General features: G+C 47.6%; 4 protein-coding genes across 4 annotated transcripts; 1 reads left to right on the forward strand and 3 right to left on the reverse strand.

Annotated features, from left to right (window-relative positions):
- Positions 1–1391: 1391 nt before the first annotated feature.
- Positions 1392–2671, reverse strand: EMWEY_00031000 (hypothetical protein, conserved; the record flags this gene model as incomplete). The annotated part of the gene is made up of 3 exons (XM_013481688.1): positions 1392–1595; positions 1867–2117; positions 2626–2671. The coding sequence occupies 3 exons, from the start codon at positions 2669–2671 to the stop codon at positions 1392–1394; spliced, it is 501 nt and encodes a 166-aa protein (XP_013337142.1).
- Positions 2672–5460: 2789 nt separating this feature from the next.
- Positions 5461–8229, reverse strand: EMWEY_00031010 (kinesin motor domain-containing protein, putative; the record flags this gene model as incomplete). Its single annotated transcript, XM_013481689.1, has 1 exon — positions 5461–8229. One exon carries the CDS (start codon positions 8227–8229, stop codon positions 5461–5463), a length of 2769 nt encoding a protein of 922 aa, XP_013337143.1.
- Positions 8230–13766: 5537 nt separating this feature from the next.
- EMWEY_00031020 (triosephosphate isomerase, putative) lies at positions 13767–16556 on the forward strand (the record flags this gene model as incomplete). The annotated part of the gene is made up of 5 exons (XM_013481690.1): positions 13767–13878; positions 14728–14851; positions 15238–15376; positions 15879–16064; positions 16362–16556. 5 exons carry the CDS (start codon positions 13767–13769, stop codon positions 16554–16556), a joined length of 756 nt encoding a protein of 251 aa, XP_013337144.1.
- Positions 16557–17588: 1032 nt separating this feature from the next.
- EMWEY_00031030 (hypothetical protein, conserved) lies at positions 17589–26468 on the reverse strand (the record flags this gene model as incomplete). The annotated part of the gene is made up of 14 exons (XM_013481691.1): positions 17589–17798; positions 18310–18396; positions 18586–18743; positions 19148–19301; positions 19383–19468; positions 19582–19614; positions 20113–21585; positions 21887–22113; positions 22621–22836; positions 23278–23557; positions 23925–24038; positions 24591–24970; positions 25123–25499; positions 25863–26468. The coding sequence occupies 14 exons, from the start codon at positions 26466–26468 to the stop codon at positions 17589–17591; spliced, it is 4401 nt and encodes a 1466-aa protein (XP_013337145.1).
- Between the last annotated feature and the right edge of the window lie 1244 nt (positions 26469–27712).

The following is a 27712-nucleotide window of genomic DNA, read 5'->3' on the forward strand; positions in this document are numbered from 1 at the left end:
TATATATATATATATATATATATATTCGTTTCATACCTCGACCTCCCTGATATCATTTTGGACATTGGTTGCTTTTGCTTCCTGAGTCTCCATAGCATGCTTAATGCTTTGTTCTGCTTTGTACCTCATCTCAAGCCCATGTATGCAGTTGTTGAGCTGCGTTCGCAGCTGTCTCTTCCCCCTCAAGATCTCGTCCGTTTCCCCTAGAGCAGTAGAGAGCACAGCCAAAAGGCAGCTATTCAGGCTCGGTTTTGGGGACTCAGGGTTTATTGTTTAATGCATTTGCACAGGATCCAACACTTAAACAGAAACTAGGAGAAATACCATTGCATGGCGCTGCACTTGCACCTTGGAATTTAGGGTTTAACTCACAGCAGCGCACAAACGACAAACAACACTCAGCAGGCGCAATGGGGGGTAAGGCCAATCCTAAAATCTACAAGCTTACAGTTTCAGCCTCGAAATATCTGAGCCGTTCTCTGGTATCTACCGCTCGGCTTTAAAGTATCGTTGTTAACAGCTCTAGGTGGCTAATGAGGGGTCTAGGCCCTAGTGTTGGGGGGGTTGGTTTTGGTGCCTTAAAGGCAATTTTCAGCTTCTGCCTTTTAGCTGCTACGGTGCGCCTTGCAATAGTCCCTGTTCATTGTCGGCGCTCAACAGTATGCCCTTAAACCTAAGCCCTAAAACCCTAGAACCCAGAGGCTAACCTACGCTGTGCCTCTTGAATGGAGGTTTTGCAGGCTTGTAGGTCGGCTTGTTGCGCCTTAATTTGCGCGTTTATGAATTCCTTTTGCTCATTCATTTCATGTAGTTGGCTGTGCAGTCGATCTAAAAAGAAGTCCTGGCGCATTTTCATTATTTCGCTGTGGCGCAAGTCTTCAGCATCTTTGTACAGCTCCCGCCGTTTCAGCTAGAAAGAACAAAACAGAGCTATTTTCTGAAGGAACGTTAGGGGCATACCTGTTGGCATAGTGTTTGTCATCGTTACTGTTGTTGTTGTTAGTGATCTTGTTGTTAGGCTGTGTCGCTTTCGCGGTTGTTGTTCTTATTACAGGTTGTATTTGCTGTTATTATCTTTATTAATGTTTTTGCTGCTGTTATCTTAGTCGTCGTCGTCCCCGTTAGTGTTGCTACTACTGGGCTTGTCGTCATTGTTGGTGTTGCTGGTAGTGGTCGTCACGGTAGTGGTCATGCGGGTGGCGGTGCTAGTGGAATTTCTGCCGCTGCCACTTTGTCTTTGTGTTGTGCTGTGGTTTGTTTCCACAGGAATCTGCTTGTAATTGATGCTGCTGTTGTAGAAAGTTACCGCTGGCAGGCCACACCCTTCGTTGGTTTTTAGTGCCAAGGAATTATCATGCAATTTGCCTGCATGACAACTGTGTCTGCATTGTTTAGCGTATCGTGAAGCGTGTATGTACCTTAATGGCATTTTCAAGGTTAGCAGTGTGTTCCTGGGCCTTTTGAAGTGCGAATTTCAGATCATTATAATCTTCTTGGGCCTTGAAAAGAGCATTTTTTCTCGCTGCTACTTCCGCTTCTTCTTCTCGGAGTTGCTCAATTGTCTTTCTTAACTCCGCTTCACTTGCAGCCCGTCTCTGCAGGCGCAGGACGAAATGCCACATAGGCAGCTGTTGTGTTGTTGACTTGTTCTTCGCGTGCCTTCTCTATGTAGATGGTGCTGCTTGTACGCGCCTCCCCAGTATCGTCAATCCGGTTTTCATCTGTTATTCTCAGTCGGATTTTGCTTATACTTTTAATTTCTACTCTGATAGTTTGGGCTCCCTCCATCTTGGCGGAAAACCCTAAGCCCTGGGGCAAAAGTAATGTTGAGGGTGGAACTCCCTTTTTGACTACTGCAGTTGGTACCTTTTTGCTTTCTTCCTCGTCATTTGCCAGCTTTGTGATTTGGTTTTTGAAGCCCTTAACTCTTTGTTGTTCGTTGTAGAGGTTCTGGCCGACTTCATTGTGTTCCTTGTCAAGCTTTTTTCTCTCGACGTTCAATTCAAAAAGCCTTTCGTCCAAGTTCACCAGCCGTTTCCTCAGGTGTTCCTTTAAAGTTGCCTGGGCCTCCCGTAACAGTGGGTGGTTGGGTGGAAGCCCCTCAGAGGCAACAGGGCCTGGGGATATTCAAGCAAATCAAGTGTTGATCCCTTTCGCAGCTTAATAACGAACAGAGTGCGGTAAAATATCAAATCAGCTGTTGCCCTTCCTCCTCCTAATGTAATCTATTGGCAAGCAAATTTTATCTATTGGCAGTTGGACGAGCACGCCTTTTCACCAACTGTATTACTATTTGTGCCTAATGAAAGGGTTGCTGATGCGTCTAGCAGAAAGCTGCTGGTTGTTTGAAACAAGACTCGTATCCACGGGATTAGCAGACGACAATGATATAAAGCCAGAAAACTCGATATGTCACTACGAATACGTGGGAATTAAACGGCAACTTTCTCCGTACCAAAGATTCACAATTAGCAATGGGTGACCTGCCCTCATTATTGCTCAAAATAATAAATATGAACAGTATAAATATGTATTTGCATTAAGCAACACTTACGAGTTACACTCAGGAGAACGGCAGCGCGCACCCACATGTAAAAAATAGACTTTATTTTCCGACTTGGTTACCTGAAAGTAAGATGTCATTAACGTTCAGTTCTTCTTCCACCGCCATGGTCGCTTACAGTTCCCTCGCTTGTATCACTTTTACTTCTTTGTTGTGTTCCTAAGAAACAGACAAAAAGAAACTCCATCATACGAACAACCGTGTTAGGCGCCCGCGCTTTGTGTTTGTGTTTTCTCCTACCACCGCTACCAATGATAATGCAATGCACATCTGGAAAATGTAGGACGCAGGTTATTCTTTATGCGGGTGCCGCATTATTCGCCGAATACTTTTATCAATAAGGCGAGAGGCGCATGACATCAAACATCAGTGTTCCTTTTTTTGAGGTTGCTAACTTCAATTCTGTCTTTGCTGCTGCCTCCACTGTTGAGAGGTTGAGGCTGATGGTGGAACAAAGCTCCACCCCTCCGCCTCCCCACAGCCCCAAGCATAAGGGTGTAAACAATGGAGACAGTGCTGCTGTATCATGTAAAACAGTGCAGGCGGAGCAAATAATACGAACATTTATATGACCTGAGAATCTTGTTTGCCCTTCACAGCTTGCTCAACAGCCCATGGCTTCCAGTCGTAAACTCTGGTCCATAAACCACACCCCCTCAGCATATTACTTCGTAAGAACTGGAGAGTGGAAATTAGATATCATAGGGCTCCCAGCTGCTTTATTTACTCAACTGCGTTTAAACCTAGAGAAGAGAGTCAACAGAGGCGACGCTTCAAAACGGAGCCAGTGAAGTGCAATGGAAAGTGACAAAGATTAGTGAAAAACGAGAGAATCAGTGCTCGAGCAGTAGCAGTCTCCAGGAGCAACAGTACTTCGAGCCCGCAAAGGCAGACAAAGAGAGAAGATTATACTAATACCCAGCAGCAAAAATCCCATGCGGCCTCAAATAAAGATATTTTCCTTATGGTTTTGCTTTCCTATTACCATTTCTGGCTGTATTATTGTTGTTAATTGCATTCTCAGTGTCGTCTTTGTTATACACTCGAACAATGACATCTGTGCCTGGACTTTGTGCCTACGCTGTTGCCGTTAGTGTTTCTAGATTTATTATTCAATACTGATAACTGTCATTAGAGCTGCCCTACTATATCCTAAATAAAGGGAAAAATTGTTGAAGCCACGGAGCGTCGGTGTGCTGTTTCATTCTAAGACAAAGAAACTGGACGCGGTTATAAACGTTCACTAGTTCAATTCCAAGTCATACATGTGCAAGAAACATAAAATGATAGTTCCTCCTTCTAGTTTCGGTTTCTGTGGATTCCGCTTTGCTTCGATGTGCTTGGCTGGACACTGGATAACTCCTCCGCCAACCTGTAAGGAACGCCCGTGTGCAGAAGGTCTATTTACTAGCAAAATTTTGTAGTCTTCCGTTGGCGATCTACCTTGTACATGTTGATACAAGGAAAATGTGTGGAGATATGATTCAATGTTCAGTGATTAGGGTTTGCAGTTGGGTTTAAGTTTTACTAGCGGAGTGATGGCCCTGCAGCGCCCGCTTATAGTCAGTTCATTAGTTGGAATTGAATAAGAGCACAGAGTCTAACTGGCTTAAAACGTAATTAAAAATAACTACGCAAGCTGTGAAAGAGATTGTTACTTTAAAAAATCCCAAAACGCTTGCCGGATCCGCATGCAGCCCCAAAGCTTGTAGGGCGATCCTCCCCCGTCGTTAACTTCTATCTGCTCTACAAATAAGATAGAATTTAATATATTTCATAAAGTAAATGGATTGTGTTTAAATGAAAAAAATGTTTGCAGCGTCAAAAATAGGAAGTCGACAGTCCCTTTGAGCCCCCACAACAGTCGCCGCTTTTGTTAGCCGTTGGACAGATAAAACACAGTCTGAAAAAAGGGACAAAATAATTCCGCCTCTCCGATTTAACGCTATTTTTTATATTTTAATCTAGTACTTGTTGAATTTTACGCTGATTTTGAGCCGTATAAGGAGGGAGTACGACAAACAATGTGCCCGATGCGTGAAGGGCCCGCTACTGGCTTATGGGGCTGTAGAGAAGCGATAATAGGGTGAAATATGTAAGCTGTATATTTTAGACTTTAGGCAGTAGAGATCCAGGCTTAATGGTGAGGACTAGGTGCTGTTGGACTGCAGCAGCATCCGGAAGTCAGCACCCCGCTTCAGAACACCAGCAGATAATCACAACGAGAACACTTGTACTGTGGAGAGCTTATATAATTCTACAATTGTTATTGGCATTAGCCAGAAGATGCAGTTGCGATAATCTGTGAACCATGTGGCGTTACTTCTCTCTTTTTCTTGCTTGCTGAATCACAGCGCAACCACACATAAACACAGCTTTTGCAGATTAGCTTTTTTGCGTCATTGGTGTTTGGCGTACATCAACTCTTCTCACCAGTTTGCTTACAGGCGTCTCTGTTCCTCGTCGCAGATGAGGGAAATGTATATTCCATTGCTAAACGGAGGAGACACTGCAAACAATTTTAGACGGAGAGCGGGAAGCAAAGGTCGACAAAATCTTATTTAGAACGTTTCTCTTCTTCGAGGAACGGATTGAAACAGACTTCCTTCTGTTTCCAATCGGACAAAGCATAGATGTTCCCTCTTAAACACTATGTATCTATACAGAGACTCCCACATAATATACGCATACATTGGTGATACCAATGTGTTCTGTCCTATCGTCCAGTTGTACTTGCATCGTTGCAAGCTGTGCAACTTACTATGTTCGAATTCTGCTGTGAATAGCGCTTGCTCTACTCCCACCGTATTGCAGTGCTAAAAGGACGCGTCCACTACGACTTCATTGCTCAATATTACCAAACTTTTATCTCTCACACAATGCGTTTTTCTTCCGCTTCAATACATTTGTCTTTCTTTGTTATCCCCAACCTTCTGGCCTCCAGAGCCAGCAGCAACGGCCTCGTAAAACGCTTTGATGTCTGCATCTGCGGAAGGGTCGCCAGTGTACACCTCGTTAGGCGGACTACTACCGCCGAGGAGATGATTCTCTAGAGACGTTTTGCGTTTAGAAGACACAGAGGAAGAAACACCAGAGCTAACAGAAGAGGCGCATGCACCCATATTCACACGTTCTAAAGCTATTGGCTTCATGGTCTCTGCATCAGCGAGCTGCACCACAGTGCCGTCGCCTGGCAAAGCAGTGGGTGTTGCTGCTGCCGGCGTCAGCTGTTGTTCTGTGTTGTCTGAACAGCGACGTAGGGCGCTACTGGGTGAAAACCAAGGGGTGGAGATCGAGAAGGTGCTTGTCTGTTTTGCTTTCACTGGTACTGTATCACCGTCGCCTTTCTGTGGTGATGCATTACCAAATATGCCGTCCTGAAGGGAACCTAAGGGAACAGGGAGGCCAGAAATTATAGGGCTTCCTTGTGGGGAGTTGTGCACACTTAGCTCATTTTGCTCTCTGTTGGCAATGGTGTTAAACCATCCTTCAAAATCTTGCTGCAGTTTTTTTCGATTTCTCTCCACTGTTAAATAGAGGCGTTTCAGTTCTCTTTTAGCAGCATTGAGATCGTTTATGTTTTTTATGTAGGCATCACGCCAGACGGCGACCTGCTGCAGCAGGTTTGCTTCTTCTGGCGTGTCATCTTCTAAGATTATTCCTCCTTTATTTCCACTCTGTAGGCATTTTCGAATTCGAATTTTTTCCAGCTTGCTTCTCGCCCTTGCAATCTTCTCCTTCGCCTCCATCGCTGCCTCTCTGCATTTGTTAGCTTCTAAGTACAACTCCTGCATGCGTTTTGAATCGGCTTCAAGGAATTCCGTTTTCCTCGCGCTGCGTCTCAACACTTCAAACGCGCGTCCTCTGTCTTTAAGCAAGGCGGTGGCTTCGGCCCCTGCTAGCCATGGCCGTTCCTCTCCGTCCTCTCCTTCCCCTTCCTTAATCCTCGACCCCGCTCGAACAGCTGCTTCCACGGCAGCACGTGTGACTGCTCCTAATGGATCGTAGATGCTGGTTCCGGCGCTGGTGCTGCTGCTGCTTGGAGGTTCTGAACTTTGGTGTAAGATCCCCAGTAAGGTGGCGATCTCAGCATCCCGTTGCTCAACATGCAGCTGAAGCCGCTGAAGCGCCTCCCTGCAGTCGCGGCGTCTGCAGCGTCCACCGTTTGTATCCGTCATTTCTGCCTTTAATTCGTTGTACTTATCTCTGATGATACGGAAACAAACATCAGCAGACCGGAGATCTCGAGCCGCTGTCACTGGGAGTTGGGCGTCTGCCCCTTCTGCCGTGAGGAAGCGTTCGACAGCATCTCTGCATATTGCATTTGCCTCCTCCGTTATTTCACTTGCACCTTCCCCTGCTGCTGCTGCTGCTGCTAGCTGCAGCTGTCCTCGGAGCTTTTCGTTTTCTTTTTGGAGTCTTTGAATGATTGCAGATGCCTCTTCTTCTTCGTTAACTTCTGCTACATTCCGCACTTGCGCAACGGCTTGTGCGAATCTACAAGTGTTGATAGTTTCGTTGATTGCAGACAGCTCGAGGGCAACTGTAGCAATCATTCTCGTCTTGCAGTTTCCTCCTAGGGAGTCTTTGAGTACGGAAGTCATTAGCGAGTTTCTGTAGGGCACGTGGGTGGCCTGCCCTGCTGCTCTCTGCTGCAGGGCCACAATGACTTGTTCGAGATAATGCAGTGTTAAGTTGATGCTGCAAGTTTCCTGAAAGACGCAGTCGCCGGGTCTTGTGCCTGACTGCTTAACGCGTTCGGAGCCTGCGAGGTCGACTAGGTGTAACTTTGCCTTTTTCGTGCTGCTGCTACCTGTCTCCTTGCTGGCGATCCATACGGTGAAGATGCAGTGCGAACGCGTTGAACAGTCGTTTAAAGGTGTCTCCGCTACGATCCGATTCGCGTCGCCTATAAACAATAAATTCAATGCCTCCTCCTCTGTCCTCACAGGATTTACAGACAAACCACGCAAACACACATTTCCCTGCTCGTCCGCTACTGCGTACACGCGCTTCAAGTCTTCAAGGTTTTTGCTGTTGCTGCTGCTGCTGCTGCTGTTTTTGTCAGCCTTCATGAGCAGGTCGTATCCCTTGTCTTGGTATATTTCAAGGTAGGAAACGGCGAGCGAGAACTCTTGAGAGGTGCAGCTGGCGACGAAGTCGAAGACCCTAGCCAAGGCGCGAGGGATGATGCCTCGGAGTTCAAACGCTTCTGCAGCTCCTGTGATAGTGTATGTTTTTCCTGTTCCTGTTTGTCCGTAGGCAAAGACAGTGCCGTTGATGCCTCTGAGGGCGTCGTTGACGACAGGCAGCGCCACTCCATTAAACACCTCTTCTTGTGTCGCCTTTTCGTTAAATATTCCATCGAATTGAAATCGATACTCCTGCCGAGTGTTGTTCAAAGCACTTGTGCTGCTGCTGCCTGCAGCTTCACCCTTAGGAGGAGTTGTTATCAAAGTCCGCTTCTCAGACCCACCAATGCGATGCCACCAACAACGACCCTCCATGGGACGCATCCGCAGATACACCTGAATCTTGCTGCTGCCGACCTCCTCTGGATCAGGATCCTGCTGCTGTTGTTGATCCTGTTGTTGCTGTTGTTGCTGCTCACCAAAGCTGGTGTTGGCGCAGCTGAGGGCGTCGACGTCGCCTCGCGAGTCGCCCATTGTCTTTGGATATTACGATGTGCAGTTTCAAAGGGGGTTCCTTGGATTGTACGTACAGCCGATCATTGAATGTGATCACAACGAGAATACTAAATGGATGCAGTGTGCTTCAAGAATAATATGCAAAACTTGTTGCCGTCCTGCTTCATTCAAGTTGTGAGACAGATGCATGACTATATTTTGATTGAGAAGTTCCTCAACACTGAACTAGCTATTCGGAAGTCTACTGTGTGGTAAAAAGAGGAAAACGCATACAAATGTATGCATGCAGGTCCTGCTGCAGTTGCTGTTGCTTCTGCTGTCGGCTTTGAGCTGCAGGTGCGGCAGCCGTTATTTGCTACTCTTGCTGCTTCTCCACGTCATCCCTTTGGAAGGAGGCTGAAGTGCGCCCCTAAACTCGCAAGTAATAATACATATTATTTGACGCATGAGCATAGGAGGTGCGGGTGACGATCATCGAATGCATTATTTTTTCAGTGTTATGATCTGCAGCAGACGACGGACAAGTCGGCCTTTTTGGATGAGGAGAAGCTGGCCCCCCTTTACGTATTTGTCGGTGTGTGGGGGAGGTATGTAGGAAGGACTCAGATAAAAGAGTACACAGGATGACAGTGTCCCAGGGCCCTGTTTGCCGCCGTGTTTTCTCTTGAAAAAGTACTTTTTACTTGTTTGTTTCTGAACCCTCGGTTTGCCAAGAGCACATTACATAAATGATATCGGCGTGCCGGAATCAGAAAGTAACGGTTTTGCTGCGTTAAATTCTAGACAAATGAAGTGCAGGATTTACGTGGAGCTAGTCCAATTGGTCGTCTGGCGTTTTGTTACTGCGGCTTTCTGCAGGCAGAGGTACGGAGGTTCTGAATTTCCAATAAGTTTGGTGAATCAAATCTATGCAAGGAATTCGATGTATGCAGTGCAAATTTCAAACCTGCGTTCGTTTTACTGGGAAATTGCAACAAGGACACTCCGATGCTGACGGGCTGGCAAGGTGGTGTGCAATGTGCAACGGCCTATTCTTGAGAATCGCTCTTCTTAATTCCAAGATAGAGCAAAATAGTTAAAACACACGAATTGCGTTACACACCCAGCAACACACTTCACTCACCCTCGGAGGGCTGCTGTTACATTTACGGGCGTGTGCACAATTGTGGTGTTCTGTCGATCTCGCGTTTGGGACTTCCCAGCAATCCTTCCAACCGTCACAAACCAAAATCCCATTTTCAAAAATTAATGGGTGTGGGATAAATATTTTTGCACTTTTGCTTGAATTCCAGAAAGGCCATTGTAGACGACACGTAACATGAGGGCGGCAGCCCCAGCGGCCGTCTGCGCTGGCCCAGACAGCCGATTGAAACTGAGCTTTCCTTCATGCTTTTTATTGAAATGTTAATGACTTCGAGCAAAACTCGTTTTGACTGATACACAGTAACTTGCTTCTTAGTCGTTGTGAGGAGCTGGGGAGAACGCTGGCGTCTGTGTCGCTGCAGAAGGCGGCATACAGAAATCGGAAAACCAGAGTCTGTGGCTAGAAGAAAAAAAATCAGTTAAACAATGAGCATTTCACGAAGTTAACTGGACTTGTTTTGTCTACTTTGCAAGATCTTCTACTGCATCTTGGTCCATAAGGAGCACCTGTCAAAAGCAAAACCCACAGTTGCACAAGAGCAGCTGCCCTTCAGAGCCATAAGGGGACGGCTCCAGTTAGCCCTGCAGAGAGAAACTAGCGGTCTACAATTTAGCGTTCACGGTTTGCGGAGTAGGCTTCCTGGAATAGGGTGTAGTACATCAAAATTTAGCTCACGCTGCTGAGGAATTATGGGTTTCGACTTTTTAATTTGGTTTCGCCTTCTCCACACCTAACGGAAACAAAACAAGGAGCTCGGGGTCGGTCTAACTAACGCGATGCCACTGTTCAACTGTTCCCGTAACATTTAGACTTGAGTGTTGAGTGTTTGCGGCTAGGGACCAAGGGTTCGAAAATGGAAAACTGCAAATACGAGCGCATTTTCTGCGCCGAGCAAATCAACGTCCCCCCAAACCTTCCGGTTATTTTGAAGGAGCTGACAAAAGAAGTACTTTAAAGTCATTATTTTTGCCAGCAATGCGTGCAGTGCTCATAAAAAATTATTTAAAATTTCATTCATTAACAATAGATTTAATATAAAAACTGAAGAAACTTAAAAATAATATAAACATATTAATAAATAATAAATAACAAATAATAATACTGGCCCCTGTTGCACCCCTTATGATGTTCAGCTGTATAAATCTCCGTTAGTACTCCATAGGTGACAAAGCTGTCAAAAGCAATTGCTCCTCTGCTCAATATCGCAGCCATGTTTACAAACCCGGCATCCGAACAGTTATGGTTTCTTCTTGCATTTATTCTCTCTGTTGTTGCTTGCTTTTTTGTCGAACCTGGAGAGGTTCGTGCGGTTGATTGGTTGTGCGTGTATGAGAGCCTCTCTCACATATGCATTCATGCATTAATCGCATGGATGGATCGCTTTTGTTTTGTTGCCGTTGTTCGACGTTGTTAGGTCATCAGGGCAAACCCAACAAGTGGAATGGAACCAGCCGGTTAGGATCTTTTGGACTGCCTCACCCCATACCCTAAACGCTAACCCCTATATCCGGCAGTTTAGCAAAGCTCGTGTGAAACGTAAAGGCTTCAAATGAGTGTGTGGGGTGTGAGGCGAATGCTGAGACTTTGGCGTGTAGGGGCAGTGATTTTCATTAAGGATTAGTGGTCTGTGCTTGGGGTTTGAGGGGTATCCATGCGTTGTCTGTAGAAGGGAATTTGCTGGACTACAAGTTGTACGAGTTCTGCTACAAGTTCTTCTCGTCAAAAGTTGCAGGTCCTGTCTGTTGTTCGTATACTTGTTGTTTTACGTGATTTGACCTGCTCTTGGTAATACCATTACCATAATCAAATCATTTTTCTGCTCGCTGGATCGAATGCTAGTATTGCTGCGTTGCTCCTGCAAATTCGGGTTGTTGTAACCGTCATTATTGCCGTCGTCGACGCTTTTACTATTTAACCCTCTTTCATTATTGTTTCTGTGCCTTTAATCATTATTGTAGGTATCACTGCTGCTGGAATGCTTTTCAATCTTTTCGTTGCAAACCCTTTGCTTGCGCATGCCATTACTGTAACTATCATACTATCATACTACCGTTATTTATATTACGATACTGTCCGGTGCTCCATACTTGCATTGTGCACCGTCTCTTCCTCATGTTTTTTCTTTTAACTGTAAGCGAGAAGCTGCTTCATGTTGTGCACTCTGTCTTTCGCTCTAATGCTGCTTTTGTACAGAACGTGAGGCAGCGGCGGTGAACACCGATCAAAGCTAAAAGCTTTCAAGCATCCGGCCACACGGACGCTGTCTAATATGTGGCTATATGTTTACGCACATGCTCATACATATATATGCAGTGCGTTGGAACATAAGTATATTGATTACATGGTCTGCCCTACATCTGCATTATAAAAAAATCCATCTGCACTGTTATGATGGCTCCACCCCTGGATGCCTCTTGCCTCTAAGCAGCTTTCTTGAAGTATATGTTGAAGAAGGCCCAACAGTTTCAAAGCGGAAAAGGCAATGCATCTCTTGCCTTCTGCCTACATTTGTGGTCCAGAAATAGGCAGTCTAGCCAAATGCGGAATGGCAGCCGTTATAGAATGGTGACAACAGTGGCAATAACTCCGCTCTTACATTAACTGCAGTTGCGACTGGTAGTGCTTTTGTTTTTATTACGAACACCGCCCTTACACACAGCGTTTACAAAACACACTGCTGTTTCGAACGCCATTTTTGTTGCCTGCAGGGTAAAAACTAGTATTAGTAATGCTACCGGTATGATTGTTGCAACGGCATTAATTACAGTTTGTTCGCAACAATCATACCGGTAGTATTACTAATAGTAGCTTTTATCCTGCAGCGGCATGTTCCCTACGATAGAACTAAATTGCTTTAGTTCATACAATAGAAGATTGTCTATTAGCATAACCAGTGTGCTTCAGTAGAGTCAAGGAGCTGAGACAAGTAACTGGTGCCATATAGCCTCCAGAAGTAGGACGGCCTGGGGCCGAATATGATACAGGTGGGATACAGCAGACTCTACAATGAGCTGCAGCACGCCTTTCTCTAACTTCTGATGAATCAGTAGAAGACGAGAAAGGAATACTGAATAATACCTGCCTGGAGCCCAGTACCCAGCTCGCGAGATAGTAGAAATTTATTTGGCATCTGCGGAGGGGCCCATGGTACCTTTTTCCTGTTAATACCTATCTAGCGCATAATGAGACTGCCACAGCCGGGTCTGCCACAGTCCCCTTTAGCATACTGCAGGGGCCAGTCCAGACAGAATTTGCTTGGTTGCATGGAAGAGAAGAGGTACACATTGTAGTGGCGGTGTTCCCTTGAAGGGTCAGCACTGCTACCAATATCAAGAAACATCAGATCGTGATATGCTTAGTATGCTTGACGTTGCTAGTAGGCAGCCTGTACTCAAGCAGAACCGTTCAAGTGTTGCCAACAGTGTTATTGCATGCAGAGCCTCAGGTTCAGTTGTGTTTGCATACAGGACTGTCTTGCATTTCTAGTTGTGGCTAGTTGCACTGCAAGTTGTGTTGTGTTCCAGGTGAATTGGCCGGCTTACCTAGACAGCCTCAAGACTGAGGAGGGAGCTCAAATTGTCTTAAGGAGCTCCGATACCATGTGTTTGACTCTACGCTGCGGTTCCTGACAGCAATTCCGTAAAATGGATTACTCTCGCCGCTTATGGTTTACTCCATAAACCATAAGGGTCACAACTCTGCCAAAAACGCTACTTTGATTGGTAATGACAAGGAATTGGGCAACTATTCGCTCTAAATATTTAGACAAATTATTATTTGGCATACTTGTCTCCTCTCTGGCTTTCTAATGCTGTTCGTCTCGCTCTAAACGATCACCTGCTGCGCTGACCTCCTGCCTCGGGAGCAGTTGACTTCCCAACCTTGCAAAAGCTGCTCCACCAACATGAAATATAATAATACATACATTATAATGTGCCGTTTCAATGCAAACGTATCTCTTGGAACATCGAGAAATTGCATTTAGAGGGAATCAGGGACGAAGGGCGCTTCGTGGCCGTGCGCATGAGGGACAGCTGCAACATTGAAATATGCACTGGAGCGCCCCTATTGCAGGTACGTGTTTTGTGTGGAATTCGGTTTAACTTGTGATACAATTTTAAGAGAAAGTTCGACTATCAATTATTTCGCAATTTGTTAGCTCAAATGGGAGGCCTTGCGAGAATCGAAGAGGAAAAGCGGAGTCTCATCATCGGCGCATGCAGCCACGATGAGGGGCCCGCAAGGCAGGAAACCTGTTCGCACCTGGGGCGCGTTCGGGGCTGAATATCAGGGAATGCGGAGGAGTTCATAGGAAATTGGAAGCTCTTAAACTGAAGTAACTCTTTCGAACTCTTTAATTGTTTGTTTTCACCCCGTTTACTTCCCGCTTTCCAGACACACCGCTCCCACAATGACGCGAACTCCGTGGATCGGCGGCAACTGGAAGTCGAATGGCACCGTTGCGTCCATTTCCGAGCTCTCAAAGGAGTTCAACCAGGCGAACTTCAACCCAAGTCAAACGCGTAAGAAAGCACATTTGGCACACGTAAAACCAGACTACTGTGCGCCACCCGCAGCAGATGCTGCTACGACCTGTCAGCTGAGCAACGGCAACAGCTGCAACACGGGAGCAGTTCGTGAAGAAGGAAATTGTGAAAAATTAAGGCATTTGTCATTATGGCTGGAGCAGGGCATTCATTCTGCCGCTCGCTCCAAACCCTAGCCGCTCACGCAACTCCTCATTTGGAGGATGCTATACTCTAGCCGATATCGAGTTCCGTTCCTGAGTCACTTGAGATACTTCAGTGGAACCTTCAACTTAATTAGGCTTCTGGAAATTCTTTTTCTTATTAATTTTATGTACGAAGTGGTTGATTCAGTGGTTTTAAGCGTGGTGTCGGCTGCAGGGTCTCCGCGGACCTGCGCTTTGTTCTACGTGTCATTTGGTTCCTTCTCTGTTTGCCCCTTTGTTTTATTTTTTTCCCTATTTGAACGCTTTTTCAACTTTAAATGTCTTATGATGAGCGTAATTGCCTCTGGCCGTGGCTGTGGGCAGAGGGCCGGAACCCCCAGTCTGGTTGTTGGCGGCATCGGCTCTGTCGCTTGTTTAGCAAATGCAACAAGAATGCAGCAGATAAATGTGTCGGTGGGTAATTTAATTGGTTTAATTTACGGGGTGATTTAAATGGTCCAAACGCTTCTTTTATTGTTTGGCTTCAAGCTATGTTTGAGGAGGGTTAGCTTCACCCGCTGCTCCCGCAGCTCGTATTGGGTATATTTCGTGTAATGCCCGCTAGTAGGCCATTCATTCTCGCTTCTGTTATTTATGTTCTTGCATTATTTGCTCTCTTGCTGCCATTTTTCACGTTCAGAAGTCGTCCTCTTTCCCACTGCATTGCACATTGCACTGGCCAAGGAGAAACTAAAAAATGAGTTCCAAGTCGGCTGCCAAAATATCTCAAAGACTGGACCTGGAGCCTTTACAGGCGAAATAACGTGAGAATACGCACTTATTGGTTCCAAAGCGTGGTCTACCTTTTTCCTGCGTCGCTTCTCGTATGTTTGTCATTTTTCCCCTGCCTTCTTTGTTATGTGGTTGGGTACCTTCCCCTATTGCGGCAAAAGTTACACCTCCCCAACATATTCAGCAGCTATGCGGCTTAACACTTCGTAGTACGGATTGTCCCGTTGGTGTTCGTTTCGACTTTTGTTTGCTTTTTGCACTTGTGTTTGACATGCATTGTGTGGAGGTGGTGTGGCCAGCCCCTGTGCAGGTTGGATGCTGCGTCGGTGCCTGCTGGTGTTTGAATTTGTTTCATTTCGTTTGCACTGCAATACCTAATTGCCTGGTTCATTTGGGTGCGGGATGTGTTGGTGTGCAGAGCAGAGATGGTAGCAGACATGGGTTTGAAGTGGGTTATGGTTGGCCACAGCGAGAGGCGCCAGTACTACGGCGAGACCGATGAAGTCGTAGCTGAGAAAGTTGCGATGGCGATGAAACAAGACGGGCTCAACGTTGTGGTGAGCCCCTTCAACAACAGTTCGCCTCCTTTCCCGGATTTCCCCACCACGGGTTGTTTCGCAAGTAGAAGCTCAAGCCGCTCGATGGGCCTTTGAGCAGCTGCCGTTCCACCATATGTGCATACCTATCTGCTTATATTTGTATGATTGCATTCATTTTGCATGCATACTACCGTTTGGTGCCCGCTGCGGTGAAGCTTGATAGCCCTTCACGCATGCACTTCCATGTGCCTTGTTTGTCACGAATATACTTGCATATGGCTTGTTTGTCACGGATTTGTTTGTAGCTTCGTCACTTAGCCAAAATGGATCGATATACATATGTGTGTATGCTTTTATGCAATGCAGTGAGCTCATATTAGTGGTATGGAGACGGTGGTGTACTTATGGGGGATGTACGATGTGCTGTGCTTTTTTCTTTGGCCTTCATTTCTGCAGCGTATACTGTTGATACATTTGTATTAGTGGATGCGACTTGCCGTTTGTGTTTGTAATTTTGCAGATCTGCATTGGGGAGAAGTTGGAGGAGCGCGAGAGCAACAAGACGATGGATGTTTGCAAGACTCAGCTTAACGCTGTTATTCCGAAAGTAACAAATTGGAATAAAGTCGTCATCGCCTACGAACCCGTCTGGGCAATAGGCACTGGCAAAGTCGCCACTCCTGAACAGGCACAGGAAGTTCACCGTGTACGTCTGCTGCTCCTGCTTTGGTTGCTGGGGTTGCTGGCATTCCTACTCCATCACTTATTGCTGCCAGTGTTGCTGTTTTCGGTGCCGTCGTTAACGCTTTGTTTCCAGCCGAAGCCAAGGCCGTGCTATTGGCAGTATATATTGTGTTAGTTTTGTGGTTGCTGCCGCGGGAGTCGGTGGTGGTTTCGTTGACGATATAGAAGGAATTGCATCTTGGAGAGTGTTAGGGCCCTTTTGTTCAGATCTTTTGTGCTGAAATGAGTGCTGAACTTTGTCGTCTCCGCCGTTGTGCAGGATCTCCGCAAGTTCATTTCCGAGCGTTGCGGCGCCGACGTGGCTGCAGGGTTGCGCATAGTGTACGGTGGTTCTGTGAGCGACTCCAACTGCGTGTCTTTGATTAAATGCGAAGACGTTGATGGGTTCCTTGTGGGCGGAGCTTCACTTAAGAAGGCCTTTATCGATATCATCGACGCCCCCAACAAAGCGTGAACCACGTTGATGTTTTGCGCATACATGGCTTTTGCCTTTCACACTGCATTACCAGTGCCCTGCTAGTGAACGCATGCGGCACGAAGTGAACGATAGAGTAATAAACAAGCAGGCAGAAAATCTGCCCCGTAAATGCAGAGAAAGGAAAGTAAATGCATTTCAAATGCCAAGCTTTGCCCTCGCTTCCTACTGCTGGCCAAGAAAGGCTTCAGCCTGTAGTTGTTTGCTACAACTACTTTCGAGGTGTTGTTTGCTTGCGCTCCGTCACTAACTTCCGTAGCTTGTTTTGTTAAACCCTATTTAAATACAAACCAATGCAACTTTGAATTTCCTGTTGTTTTCTTTCTCCGTTCCATTTCTGCACCTTCTGTGATGAGGCCCAGAAAAACACAGGGGAAGAAGCAGACAGAAGGCCATAAGCATCAAGCAGAGAAGTACACACGGGTAAACGTGCACAACATAACATCTCATGAACGAAAACAGTGCAAAACAAAAGTTGAGTGCCCCTTTGTACTTAGTTATCCCCGTGCATGCGTTGAAGGCTTTCAATGCGTTTGGCCTCCTGCTGACTTCAGCGTGCCGTCTGATGCGAGGTGCCCATGTAACAGGTTTAAAATAGGCAATGTGCTTACTCCCAGTCAGCCCTTTAATGCTTGTTGGCTCGCTAGCAGCTTGACGACCCCACACGTGGTCATTATTGTAGAGCAACTAGACAGTGAACTGCATCGAAAGTTGGGCACCTAGTCATTTCACCACCAGTGCGGACGGTCACCGGAGGCGCCTTGCCGACAACCGAACAATCCACCTATGATGCACCTGTAAAGTTCGTATACTCACTATCCTCATGCGAGGCACTTCATGTATTCGTTTAAACAAATTTTTATGTCGAATGGTCACGCGAGTAGCCAGGGCCAGGTAGACACGTTGTGACACTGAGCTGCAGCAGCTGCAGAAAACAGCAACAGGATCTCTAGAGGTGGCGCCTGCAGCAGCACCTTCTGCAGGCGTCTGTTCCAGCAGGAGAAGCAGCTGTTACGTGAGCGTGTGAGGCCTATTGTAGTCTTTGTTGCTACTGCAGGCTACAGTTTGCCTGTTTAGTATTGAGACGGGTTGCTGCGGCAAGTGAAATGAAATGCCGAGTTCATTCAGCGCTTTCACCAGGTGTAGATACACTTCAGACCGCACCTTCAAGACCTTTCCCCAGTTTCCCCAACCCTCAACGCACGTCAGCCAAAGAGTCAGCTGCGCCAATGCAGGCACAAGCACACAGCATCCCCCAATTTGCGGGCCACGTCTTGTGGTCCAATGCTCGCTACGTATCCAGTTGCGACGTTAGGGTGGAAGCCTAGCTACCAATGTAAACTATAGGCACCACCGCTCTGCTGTATACTCACATATCTGCTCAGTTAGCTAGCTGCTTTTGTATCGGGGAGGGAGTTGCCAGTCTATCCGTGCATCATGCTCTTCGTCTCTATACCGGTAGCTCGCAGTCCACTCACGCAGGTGGATACAGGTGTAGCTAGGCATCATCTGCCGTGTTCTGTATCGGTGTGCGGCGGCTAGCTGGCAAGCTGGCTAAGTTGTTCGCTGGCTAGGTGTGTCCGTGGCATGCCTTGATGCAGTGGCCGGCCTGCACGTCGTAGACGAGGAGACGAAGGGAGTCTTTCACGAAATCCATTTGTCTGCTTTGTACATATTTCTTCATTTCATGTTCCAGAGCCTTTATGAGGAAAAGGGGCGTTGAGATGCTGACGGACACCTCCAGTTCAAACGTCGACACTTTTGCCCGAGATTCGTTTGTTATGACACGCGAAAACAGAGACGCGTTGCTATATATCAACTGCAGAGGAAAAGCCAGGGCAAAAAGCAAAACAAATGCAACAAGCAGTACGGCAGCGTACGGTGGCTAAAGAATCAAAGCTTATGGCTGAATATTTGCTTAACGTGGTAGGCAGCAGATGCTTATATAGGCCGTCCGACCAAAATACGCAGAGCTCATAAATACGAATAGCAGCAAATGCATTCTTACGGGCTTTCCGTGCATGCTTTCGAATTCCGTGGTGTATGTACGGATGCGTCGGACGTACAGGACATCTCCTTCATCTATTCGCACTCTGTCTCCTATGTTATAAGGGTTTGTAAACGCCACGAAAATAACTGCAGTTATGAAGTGCTGGTATATATAGCCTGAAAACATGTATGCATAAAACCACCCTCAAATGCCTTTGCTGCTACACCAGCGGCAGCACTAGCAGTAGCAGGAACAGCGGCTGCAGCGACTGCAGCAGGCGAGCCCAAATACCCTGCAGCATCCCCCGTTTGTGTTCGTGGTTTTGTATTTGACTAGTTACGCCTGTTGCAGTTCGCTCGTCTCCATTTGTTCCTGCCACGGTATGTCTGTCTCATTATTTCTTTCCGTTTCTGTCTCGAAAGAAGGTTCTGCTCGTCTCTGTTAGCACCTGCTCTCAGGGGTTGTCGTGTGTATCTCTTCCGTTCTGAGATCTGTCCCTAAACGTCTGTGCTTATCTGTATTGCATCCATGTCCCTTTTTTATCTCTTTCGTCTGTGTGCGGTGAAGGCCAAATGCGCACTTAGAGCAACTGTGACTGCCGATAAGAAGGCAGCCCCCGACATAACGACTGTATTCATTTCAACTCCCATCACCAGCAGTAGCACTATCAAAGTAACAAACCACAGCAGCAGAGACATCATCCGCAACACAGTCGAAGCAATGCTTGCTTGACTCTGAACACACGTACCACAAACTCAAAACCCTAAACCGTAAACACTTAACCCGACGGCCAAATACCAAAGCCTGTCTCTTACCTTGAGAGCTCGTACAAGTCGTTTACGAAGACTGTATATGTGCAGCACAGCCCGTTGAAACATCATTTTGTTTATTTTCCCATGGCCTGAGGAACCTCACAAACCACAAAACAAAAGAACAGATAAACAAGGACCGAGGACAAGTTAAGACAGAGCAAATGTACAACAACAACAAAATACCTAAACTACAGGTCCTCACAACTAACCACCATGACAATGGAAACAGGAATAACTGCAGTGCAATGAAAATCGCAGCAAACACTATCACTAACAATAGCAGCAGCAATAACAATAGCAACAACCATTAGAAGCAATCATAACAATATGCAACAATAACAATATCAATAGCAATGAAATTGTGTTGCACAGCAATGCGCATGAAACTTTAGGATACAAAGATCTGTCCGTGCATGCACTCACATGAACACGCAGTCAAATGAATACATCAATGCATGCTCTACATTCGCATTCGCGCCGCATTAGAATGCAGTAGATCCTGGATTGATGAATTCACATGCACATTATAGCCTCTACAGGCAACTACAACAATTTACGTTGTGTACTAGTGCTTCCGTAGAACTGAACTCATACATGTACGCAACGCCAAACGCAGGTCCACGCACAAATTTGCCATGTGCATGCAAGCGTTTGCTTATGGGACAGATGCATGCAATCATGCAACACACACGCCTGCACGTCCCCATGCACCGACAGCAACCGTTGTCTATACCTGCTAGGTCTGCATGCTTCATGAATTCTTCCGCCTCATCAGGCTTAAGAAATCTTTCGAGTATTTCTCTGCTTAGGTACTGATCCTCTTCCTGGGGTGCATCGACACCCAAGGCACTGCCGCCCTCCGACGGAGCTCCAGAGCTCCTTACCTTAGCTGCATGCTCTTCCTCTCTTTCGCTCTTTGCAACTCCCCCGCATCCAGTGTACTCGCGATCAGGAACATGATCAGCATCGGAATCGGTTACTTTCGCCTGTCCCGATTCCCACAGCCCCCGTTCTTGCGGCTGCTGATGCGCACTGGGGGCTGATGTCTCCTCAGACCTGCTGCCCCCCCACAGACATCCAGACATTCCGGACTTAAGATGGCTGAACTGCTGCTTTTGAGGTTGCTGCTGCCTTTGCTGCAGTTGCTGCTGGTGTTGCTGCTGTTCTTGCTGCTCCTCCTGTTTCTGCTGCAGTGCTAGACCAGACATCATGCAGTGCAGCTTGTCGCTGCAGGTATTTCCTACTTTGGAGCTGCCTGAGGACGTCTTCTCGCCAAGTGAATCTTTGTTGTTTGTTTCTTCTATTCCCTTGGCTTCCGGCTGCTGCAGCCCCGATAGTATTTCCGTCTGCTGCCTTCTCGCCGCTGCAGGGCGCCTTAGCAGCAGCAAATGCCGTCTGGCCAACAGTCCTCTGCTTTGCTGCTTGCAGCTGCTTCCGCTGCTCCTACCATTGCCGCGCAGGTTCTTGGTGTTGCTGCTGCTCATGGTGCTACGCTGGTCATTTGTAGTCTCAGTGCATGGGTTGTCACAGCTGGGAAGAGGCGAACCGAACTCTCTTTCCTGATTCGGTTGCTCCTTGTGCTGCTGTTGCAGGGGCTGGAGTGGCTGGGGCTGCTGTTTCTGTTTGTGTTGTTGTTGCTGCTGCTGCTGCTGCCCCAGAGAGTGCGTGCGTGGCAGAGTGTGTGAATATCCTTGTAGCTCCATGTTTGAATTATTGCTTAGTTGTTGTGAATCCCCAAATGCTTCAGACGGCAACTTTACGTGGTTGGTTTCCGTGTTACCTTCGTCCTGCCTCTTCGCTGCACCAAAACTTCTTGCTGCCTCCTTACTGCCTCTGTTAGTGTTGCCTCCATCCGGTGATTTCTGATTGTCTGAGGCCTTAGACGTCACTCTGCGTGCAAGCCGTGTCTCTGCAGGGGATACGCGGTAGGGGGCTTCCTCAGCGGGCGCATCTTTGGGGCCATCTGTGGGTCCTTTAGTAGCGGTGCCAGAGGGGCCCATGGGGAGGGTCCCCCCATTGAGCACAGCAGAGAAGAGGAGAGCTGCAGCCGTGGATGCGACGTCTTTGTTCGTCAATTCGATGCGTTTCCCCGGCAAGAAGATCATGGGGGGTGAATAGAGACAAAAGTGGACATTCAACCAATTTCGAACTTGCGACGTTTTGCTGCTTTCAATATTCTTTGGCCGCAGCGGCTCCGGTAGTACTACTCACAAACATACAAACAAACATCAAGGGTACAAGAATCAAAACTAAAGTTTAACCTATCAAGGCCTCTATGCGAACGCATCCGGGGTAAATGCGTCCCATTCCACAGCCGGTGTTGGGAAGATGAAGACACTTGCACCTATATTGGTGCAGCAGCAGCAGCAGCAGCAACAGCGCAGCAGACACACGGATAGCATCAGGATTGGAGCCGCCGCAGCGTCAGTCTTCTCAGGTCACCATATAGCAGTCCAGTAGAAGTTCAAGCAGCAGGGGCCAGTGTGGTGTAGAGACAGACAACCTACCTGTGCCTTGCAGCATTCTTTCTTGCAGTTTTTCTGCCTGATTAGCGAAGGCACTGACAGGAAATGGGAGTAATAACGGATTGCCTCTGTTTTGGGGCTCCTCGCCTCCCCAGCCTGCGGCGGCACCCTTCTCGAATCCCAACCCCCCGAGGAGCAGTCGCCTCTGTCTCGCAGCAGCTGCAAACAGCTTGAACCCCCCAAGAAGTGCCTTTAAAAGAAAGCCAAAACTGAGCAGCAAAGACCAACGCAAACCAACACAAACCAGCACTACATACATGCATACATGCACACACACATGGACACACATACATGGTCACACACACACACACACACACACACACACACACATACACACACACACACACACACACACACACAACGCTTCTGCGCAACCGCAGAAGCTGCCCTATGCTTCATCTGCGCCTCCCGTTGGCGACGCCTCATGTGTGGGTGCCAGGGCTGCCCATGGCACGCGTGCTGTCTTTCCTGATCCTGTTGCTTCTTTTGGTTGCTGCGAGATAATTAGGTTCTATGGGGGAGGAGTCGTAACTGCCCAGTTTTGCATTCAGGGATTCTGCCTGCATTTGGCGCTTCTATGCACACGGCCTTCTCTTGCTTAGTGTGCCTTCCCATTTGCTATGGTGTCTTAGTCGCCTTTTTCCTACGTGGTATTGTCAGCATTTTGCAGCGGCATTTGTGTTATAACTTATTACTTTTGTCTCATCCCCCGATACCAACCGCAGGGGAGGCATCGGCGTTCTTGTTGCTCCTGCTGTTGCAACTCCCCTGGAGATAGACAAGCCGTTGCTTCAGGCTCAAAGGGGTCCACTGACACAGCACAACTTTTCGTAATATGCCGCTGCTGCGGATGCGGATGCGGGTGTTTGTTTAGAGTGTTGGCGCTGACTTCAGCGGGGTGTACGCGGCTACTTTCACTTTCTTTTGTCTGCCTGCTAGAGCCGCCAGAGAAAATGACACAGATGGAGGGCCCAACGGTATACATACACCTTCAAAGCGCTGCAGAGGGCGGCAAAGACTGGAGGATATCGAACTGACACTAGTAGGGAGGAAGCAGACAAACGAACAGAGTTGAACAAGAAAATTGCTTTAAAAAAATAACGTCCAGTGCACAAATGACGGCAAACTAACGATCAGCATAATGCTAAATAAACAAGCAAACTCAAAAAGTACCCATGAAGATGCCAGCACGCAGACCGACACAAATCAGCAAGCGAACTTATTTAAAGCAGCAAACAACACAACATCCAGAAAACCAGTCAGCAAAATGTCCAGGTATGTCCCACTACACAAACGACCAGCAACCCCTTGATTCGGAAGAGAAGGGAGCGGACACAAAGCAAGAAAGGCGACGACAAGCGCGGCGCACGTACAGCGCAGCGAGCCACTTGGCATTCAGCTTGCGAACAGCAGAGGAACGTCGGAGGTAATGGACGACTTGGGCGTTCATACTCATGAGAAACCCCAGTTCAAAGCAGAAGACCATCACTGCTAGCAGCAGCCGGCGCACAGCCAATACCATTAGCACCATATTTGTCACCTGAATCACGCGAAACAAACTCCGCGTAAACAGCAGAGAAGACCCAAACAAGACAAAGTACATAAGAGGCTCTGGCGCTTCCTCTGTCGTTTTCAAATATATCATATAGTGGCCTGCACATACGCCAAACACACACACGGAACAGTATCAATAACAGCAACAGCAACGGCAGTGGCGGCAGAAACCGGTGCGGCAGAGGCTGATGTGGCACAGCAGTAGCACAGCCACCACCAGAAACAGCTTCTGCAAGCACAGCGACCTGCAATAGCAGGCTTTGACGGCAGTATACTTCCCTGAACCACAGTCATGCATGGACTTCTGCTGATGCAATTCGTGTAGTGCTGCCACTATGGTCGTTGCACAGGTGTCCAGGACCGTCAGCACACGCATTGGCACCAGAAAACGCAATTGCAGCAGCAGCAATAACAAATACAGCCGCTGAACCTGCTACGTTTTGCGTGCGTGTTGCACTGGGCTGACTTTCTTTTGCGTTCCCAAGCCACCAGACATAGACGAAAATGCTCCAGGGAACGTAAAATATCTCCGGATCGACCGTTGCAGCGAAGGCAGTCGCAGCAGGCATACCGTGCTGGACTGCCTGCAGCAAGCCCAAAATCACCACCACTCTGCAACAGAAACAACGGCTCATATTAGGGTTTGTGCCTTAGTATAGGCTATAGGGTCTAGTGTTTAATGTCTTGATCGTACAGGTATGTGACTGCAAATTTACTGTTGGCTTATGAGTGCAGCAGGTGTGGCTTCAGCGGTTTAAGCTATTTTAAGTAAGGCCTTCTTATTAAATGCTTAGATTCTATCTTTTAGGTGAGTGCAGGGGTCGTTGCGCAGGTTGTACACTTGCTTCACGCGGATCGGCTAGATTTAGAATTGATGGTGCAACTGCCAAGCTATACGGATACAACTGTAGGCCTAAGGGAGAAGCACTGTTATATAATAGGGTTTATGGTTTAGGGCGAAGGTTTTAGGGTTTAGAATATGAAAGAAACCTGGCTAGCATGAAGCAGAGGAAGAAGCAAACGTTCAGCAGCACAACGCGAAAGAAGGCAGAGGCACCGTTTAGAAGAAGCGAGTTGCTGTTGATATCTCCGACCTGGGGGTGTACAAACAGACAGAAAATAAAGTGTTTACATTCGATTTGTTTAACATGGATATGTTTTGTCTCCACTTGGATGTCGTGCCTTTCATCTGTATGTATCGTGTTGCGGATTTTAGCGTCAATGGGCTGCATGCTGGTAGTTGTGTTGGTGTTGCTCCTGCTGTTGTTCATGGTGCCGAAGTATTTGCTGTTGCTGCTGTTGTTGGCACTACTTTCGCTGTTGTTGCCTTTGTTCCTGCAGCTGCTACTTCCACAACTCGTGCAGCATTCGCTGTAACTGCTGCCTTCTAACTGCAACTGCAACAAGTGCAGCGGCACTGGCAGCAGCAGGAGCAACGATATTGGTAGCAGCAAGGCAACAGCATGAGGAGGAGCAGCAGAAACATTAGCAGGAGGGGGAGGAGTAGCACTCCTGGCGAAAACAGGAGAAGGAGCAGTAGCAGCAGCAGAAGGACCAGCCCTCCGAGGAAGACCAGCACAATGCGCACAACTTCAAGAGGGGGTTTGGCTTCACGGCTTGTGGGGACCCAAGATGGTGGTGCCCTAGCAAGGAAGAATTCTGACTTAGCTGTTGCAACTCTTTCTAAACCCATGAGGAGCAGCAAGAAGCAAATAAAGAGCTGCAGGAAGAACCATACAAACGGAGGAGTGTTGGGGAAGAATGCGTGGAACCAACTGCGCAACAAGGGAGACAAACAACAGCAAGGAGGCGCCTCGTCTTCTTGTTCAGAGTCTGCATCTTCCCTTTCTTCTTCTGTCTCCTTCGGTGCGCTCAGGCCTAGAGACCCTAACGGTAATGCACACGCTGCCCCCCTATCCCCTGGAGAGCTGCAGCAGCCTGGTGCTACGGAAACACCTGCTACATCTGGTGTTTCCACTACTGCTCCTGAGCGAGCTGCAGCATCGCCAGTGCAAGGCCCCTCAGCAGCAGTAGAATTCACCTACAAGGAAACAGCATATCGAAAGGTCAACAGTGGCGGCAATTAAACACAAGAAAGTATGTACGCATACAATGCACACACCAAAGAAGTGGGACAGCAAGCAACGGAACAAACGAGGGAAACATATGCGTGCTGCATCGCCATCAGAATGCATACAAGATGTATTTACATACATAATGGGGATGTCATATTTGCGTACGATGCAACAAATATAGTCGAGTCTAGGGAGAAAATGGCACAGATGACCAGCACAAAGGAACGCAACGGGGAGACACAGCCGAAGAGGCAAGGCAAAGGAAGAAAGGACAGATATTCAGAGCCAAAAGAGACTACGCGGCAAAAGGACACAGGAAGATAACAAACCGAATGCGACGACAAGAACGAGGGGCCAAGGTTGTTCAGATGCGGCGATTCCTTGAAATAAGGGTGAAACATTCGGCTTGTAGAATCTACTGCTGCTGATTTATCTGTTGCTGCTGCTGCTTGTGCCGGAGCTGCAGTTGTTGCTGCTGTTAATGCAGGAGCTCCTGCTGCAGGGGCTGCAGCTCCGGCAGTTGCCTGTTCTCTGAGATCTAGAGACCCTCCACAGCAACTCTGCATGTCACAAGTACCACGGTGGTGGCGTGGATGATCCAGGAGATGATGTTGTGGAGTTCCTTGCGGTGCTGCCGATGCCGGCAACGCTGATCGTGCTCCGGTCGCTTCGCTTGCTTCAGGTATTGAGATTGGCAGGAGAAATTGCTTCTGTTGCTGCCCTTGCTGACGCCGCCACGGAACCTGCTGCTGAAGGAGCTGTTGCTCGTGCGTGTGCTGTACCTGCGCCTGCTGCTGCAGGTGCGTTGGCTGCTGCGGCTGTTGCGCCTGCAGCTGTGCTGCCGGTGGGAAATCAGAAGGGGCTGGTGCCTCTGCAGCAAGTAAAGACGCCTCTTCCCTCCCCCCCCAAGGCGTGGGTGTTTTCTGGGCTTCCATGTGCAACGCGTTTGTGGCGGAGGCTTTGCCTCTTTGTTCGCCTTTTTGTTCGTGAACTTGTTACGTGCGTGTCACTCGACGTACGTTCTAGCATTTGCCGCTGCTGAGTGAGGCTGGATGGCTCACTGCTGCACAATGAAGGTTTGTGCCTTATGTTGAATGGTTCAGTAAGGTTGAACACTTCGTCCCCGTTCTTAAAACTCAAGACCGATGCATATCGGCGCAGGTGTTGCTCCTGTCCAATCACTGGTAGTGTGATGGCGAGATGAGCAGTAACGGCGGAGGCGTAAACAAAATGCTAGAAGGAAAGAACGGAAAAATTAAAAATAAATAAAGCAAATGGAAACAGGCTGGCTGCATGTTGCTTCATCGTTTGTCGTAGTAACAACAATCAAGGCCAGGCGCCCTGCGAGACAACGGTCTAGTGTGATGCTGGCCCCAGCTGAGGGTCCATAAAGGCCGGAAGATATATATACAATGGTATTTAGACGTATAAGTGGACGAAAATAGGCAAAATGGCAGTTGAGATGTACAGGCTTCTGGAGCGGTTCGCAGGTGTGCGACGGGTTGTCTTGCGGAGACAGGAAATGGACAGTCATAACGGGGAGGTAGCATCCATGTTTTCTTCCCTCAGTCTTGACGGACTTGTTGAATAAAAGGTAGGAAATGTATAAATCGCAATATGTATCGAATTTATTACTATACAGGATGGCGGAAAGCAAAGCCAACCAGATGATCTCAACGGAGACGGTTCTATCCCGCGAACAACTAACAGTTGTTGTTTGGTTTTCGTCTACCCACGGGAGGAATGTATTATTTGTATTGCTTGACTACAAAAACTAAGTTAAAAAAATAGCAAAATGTCTGATGGTGCTTGTTATTGAAGGAGTCCGCGCCTCTTGACCAGACCACGGAACCGATTGCAGGGTCACTCATGTACGGGGCATTGCTACCGGCTAGCAGCTTCTCTGTAACATATCCACTCTTGTTTTATTTCCAGTTAGCTTCCAACTAACTTTTTGAAATGCAGGAAACTAATGGCATGTGCACCTTTGTTTAGCCTGAATTCAACGCGAGGATTGCTGAGGCGGCGGTAATAGCGGGCTTTGCCGTTGAATTGTAGGAGCAGCTAAACTAGAAAGCAGCTAGGGAAGGAAATTAAACAGGAGGAAATGGAAGTATTTAAGGTATGGAAAATCCCCGGACACAAAAACAAAGACGGGCAGGAAGATTCCTGTTGCTGC

This window comes from Eimeria maxima, genomic scaffold, assembly GCF_000499605.1.
Source record: "Eimeria maxima Weybridge genomic scaffold, Emw_scaff383, whole genome shotgun sequence".
Taxonomy (NCBI): Eukaryota; Apicomplexa; class Conoidasida; order Eucoccidiorida; family Eimeriidae; genus Eimeria; species Eimeria maxima.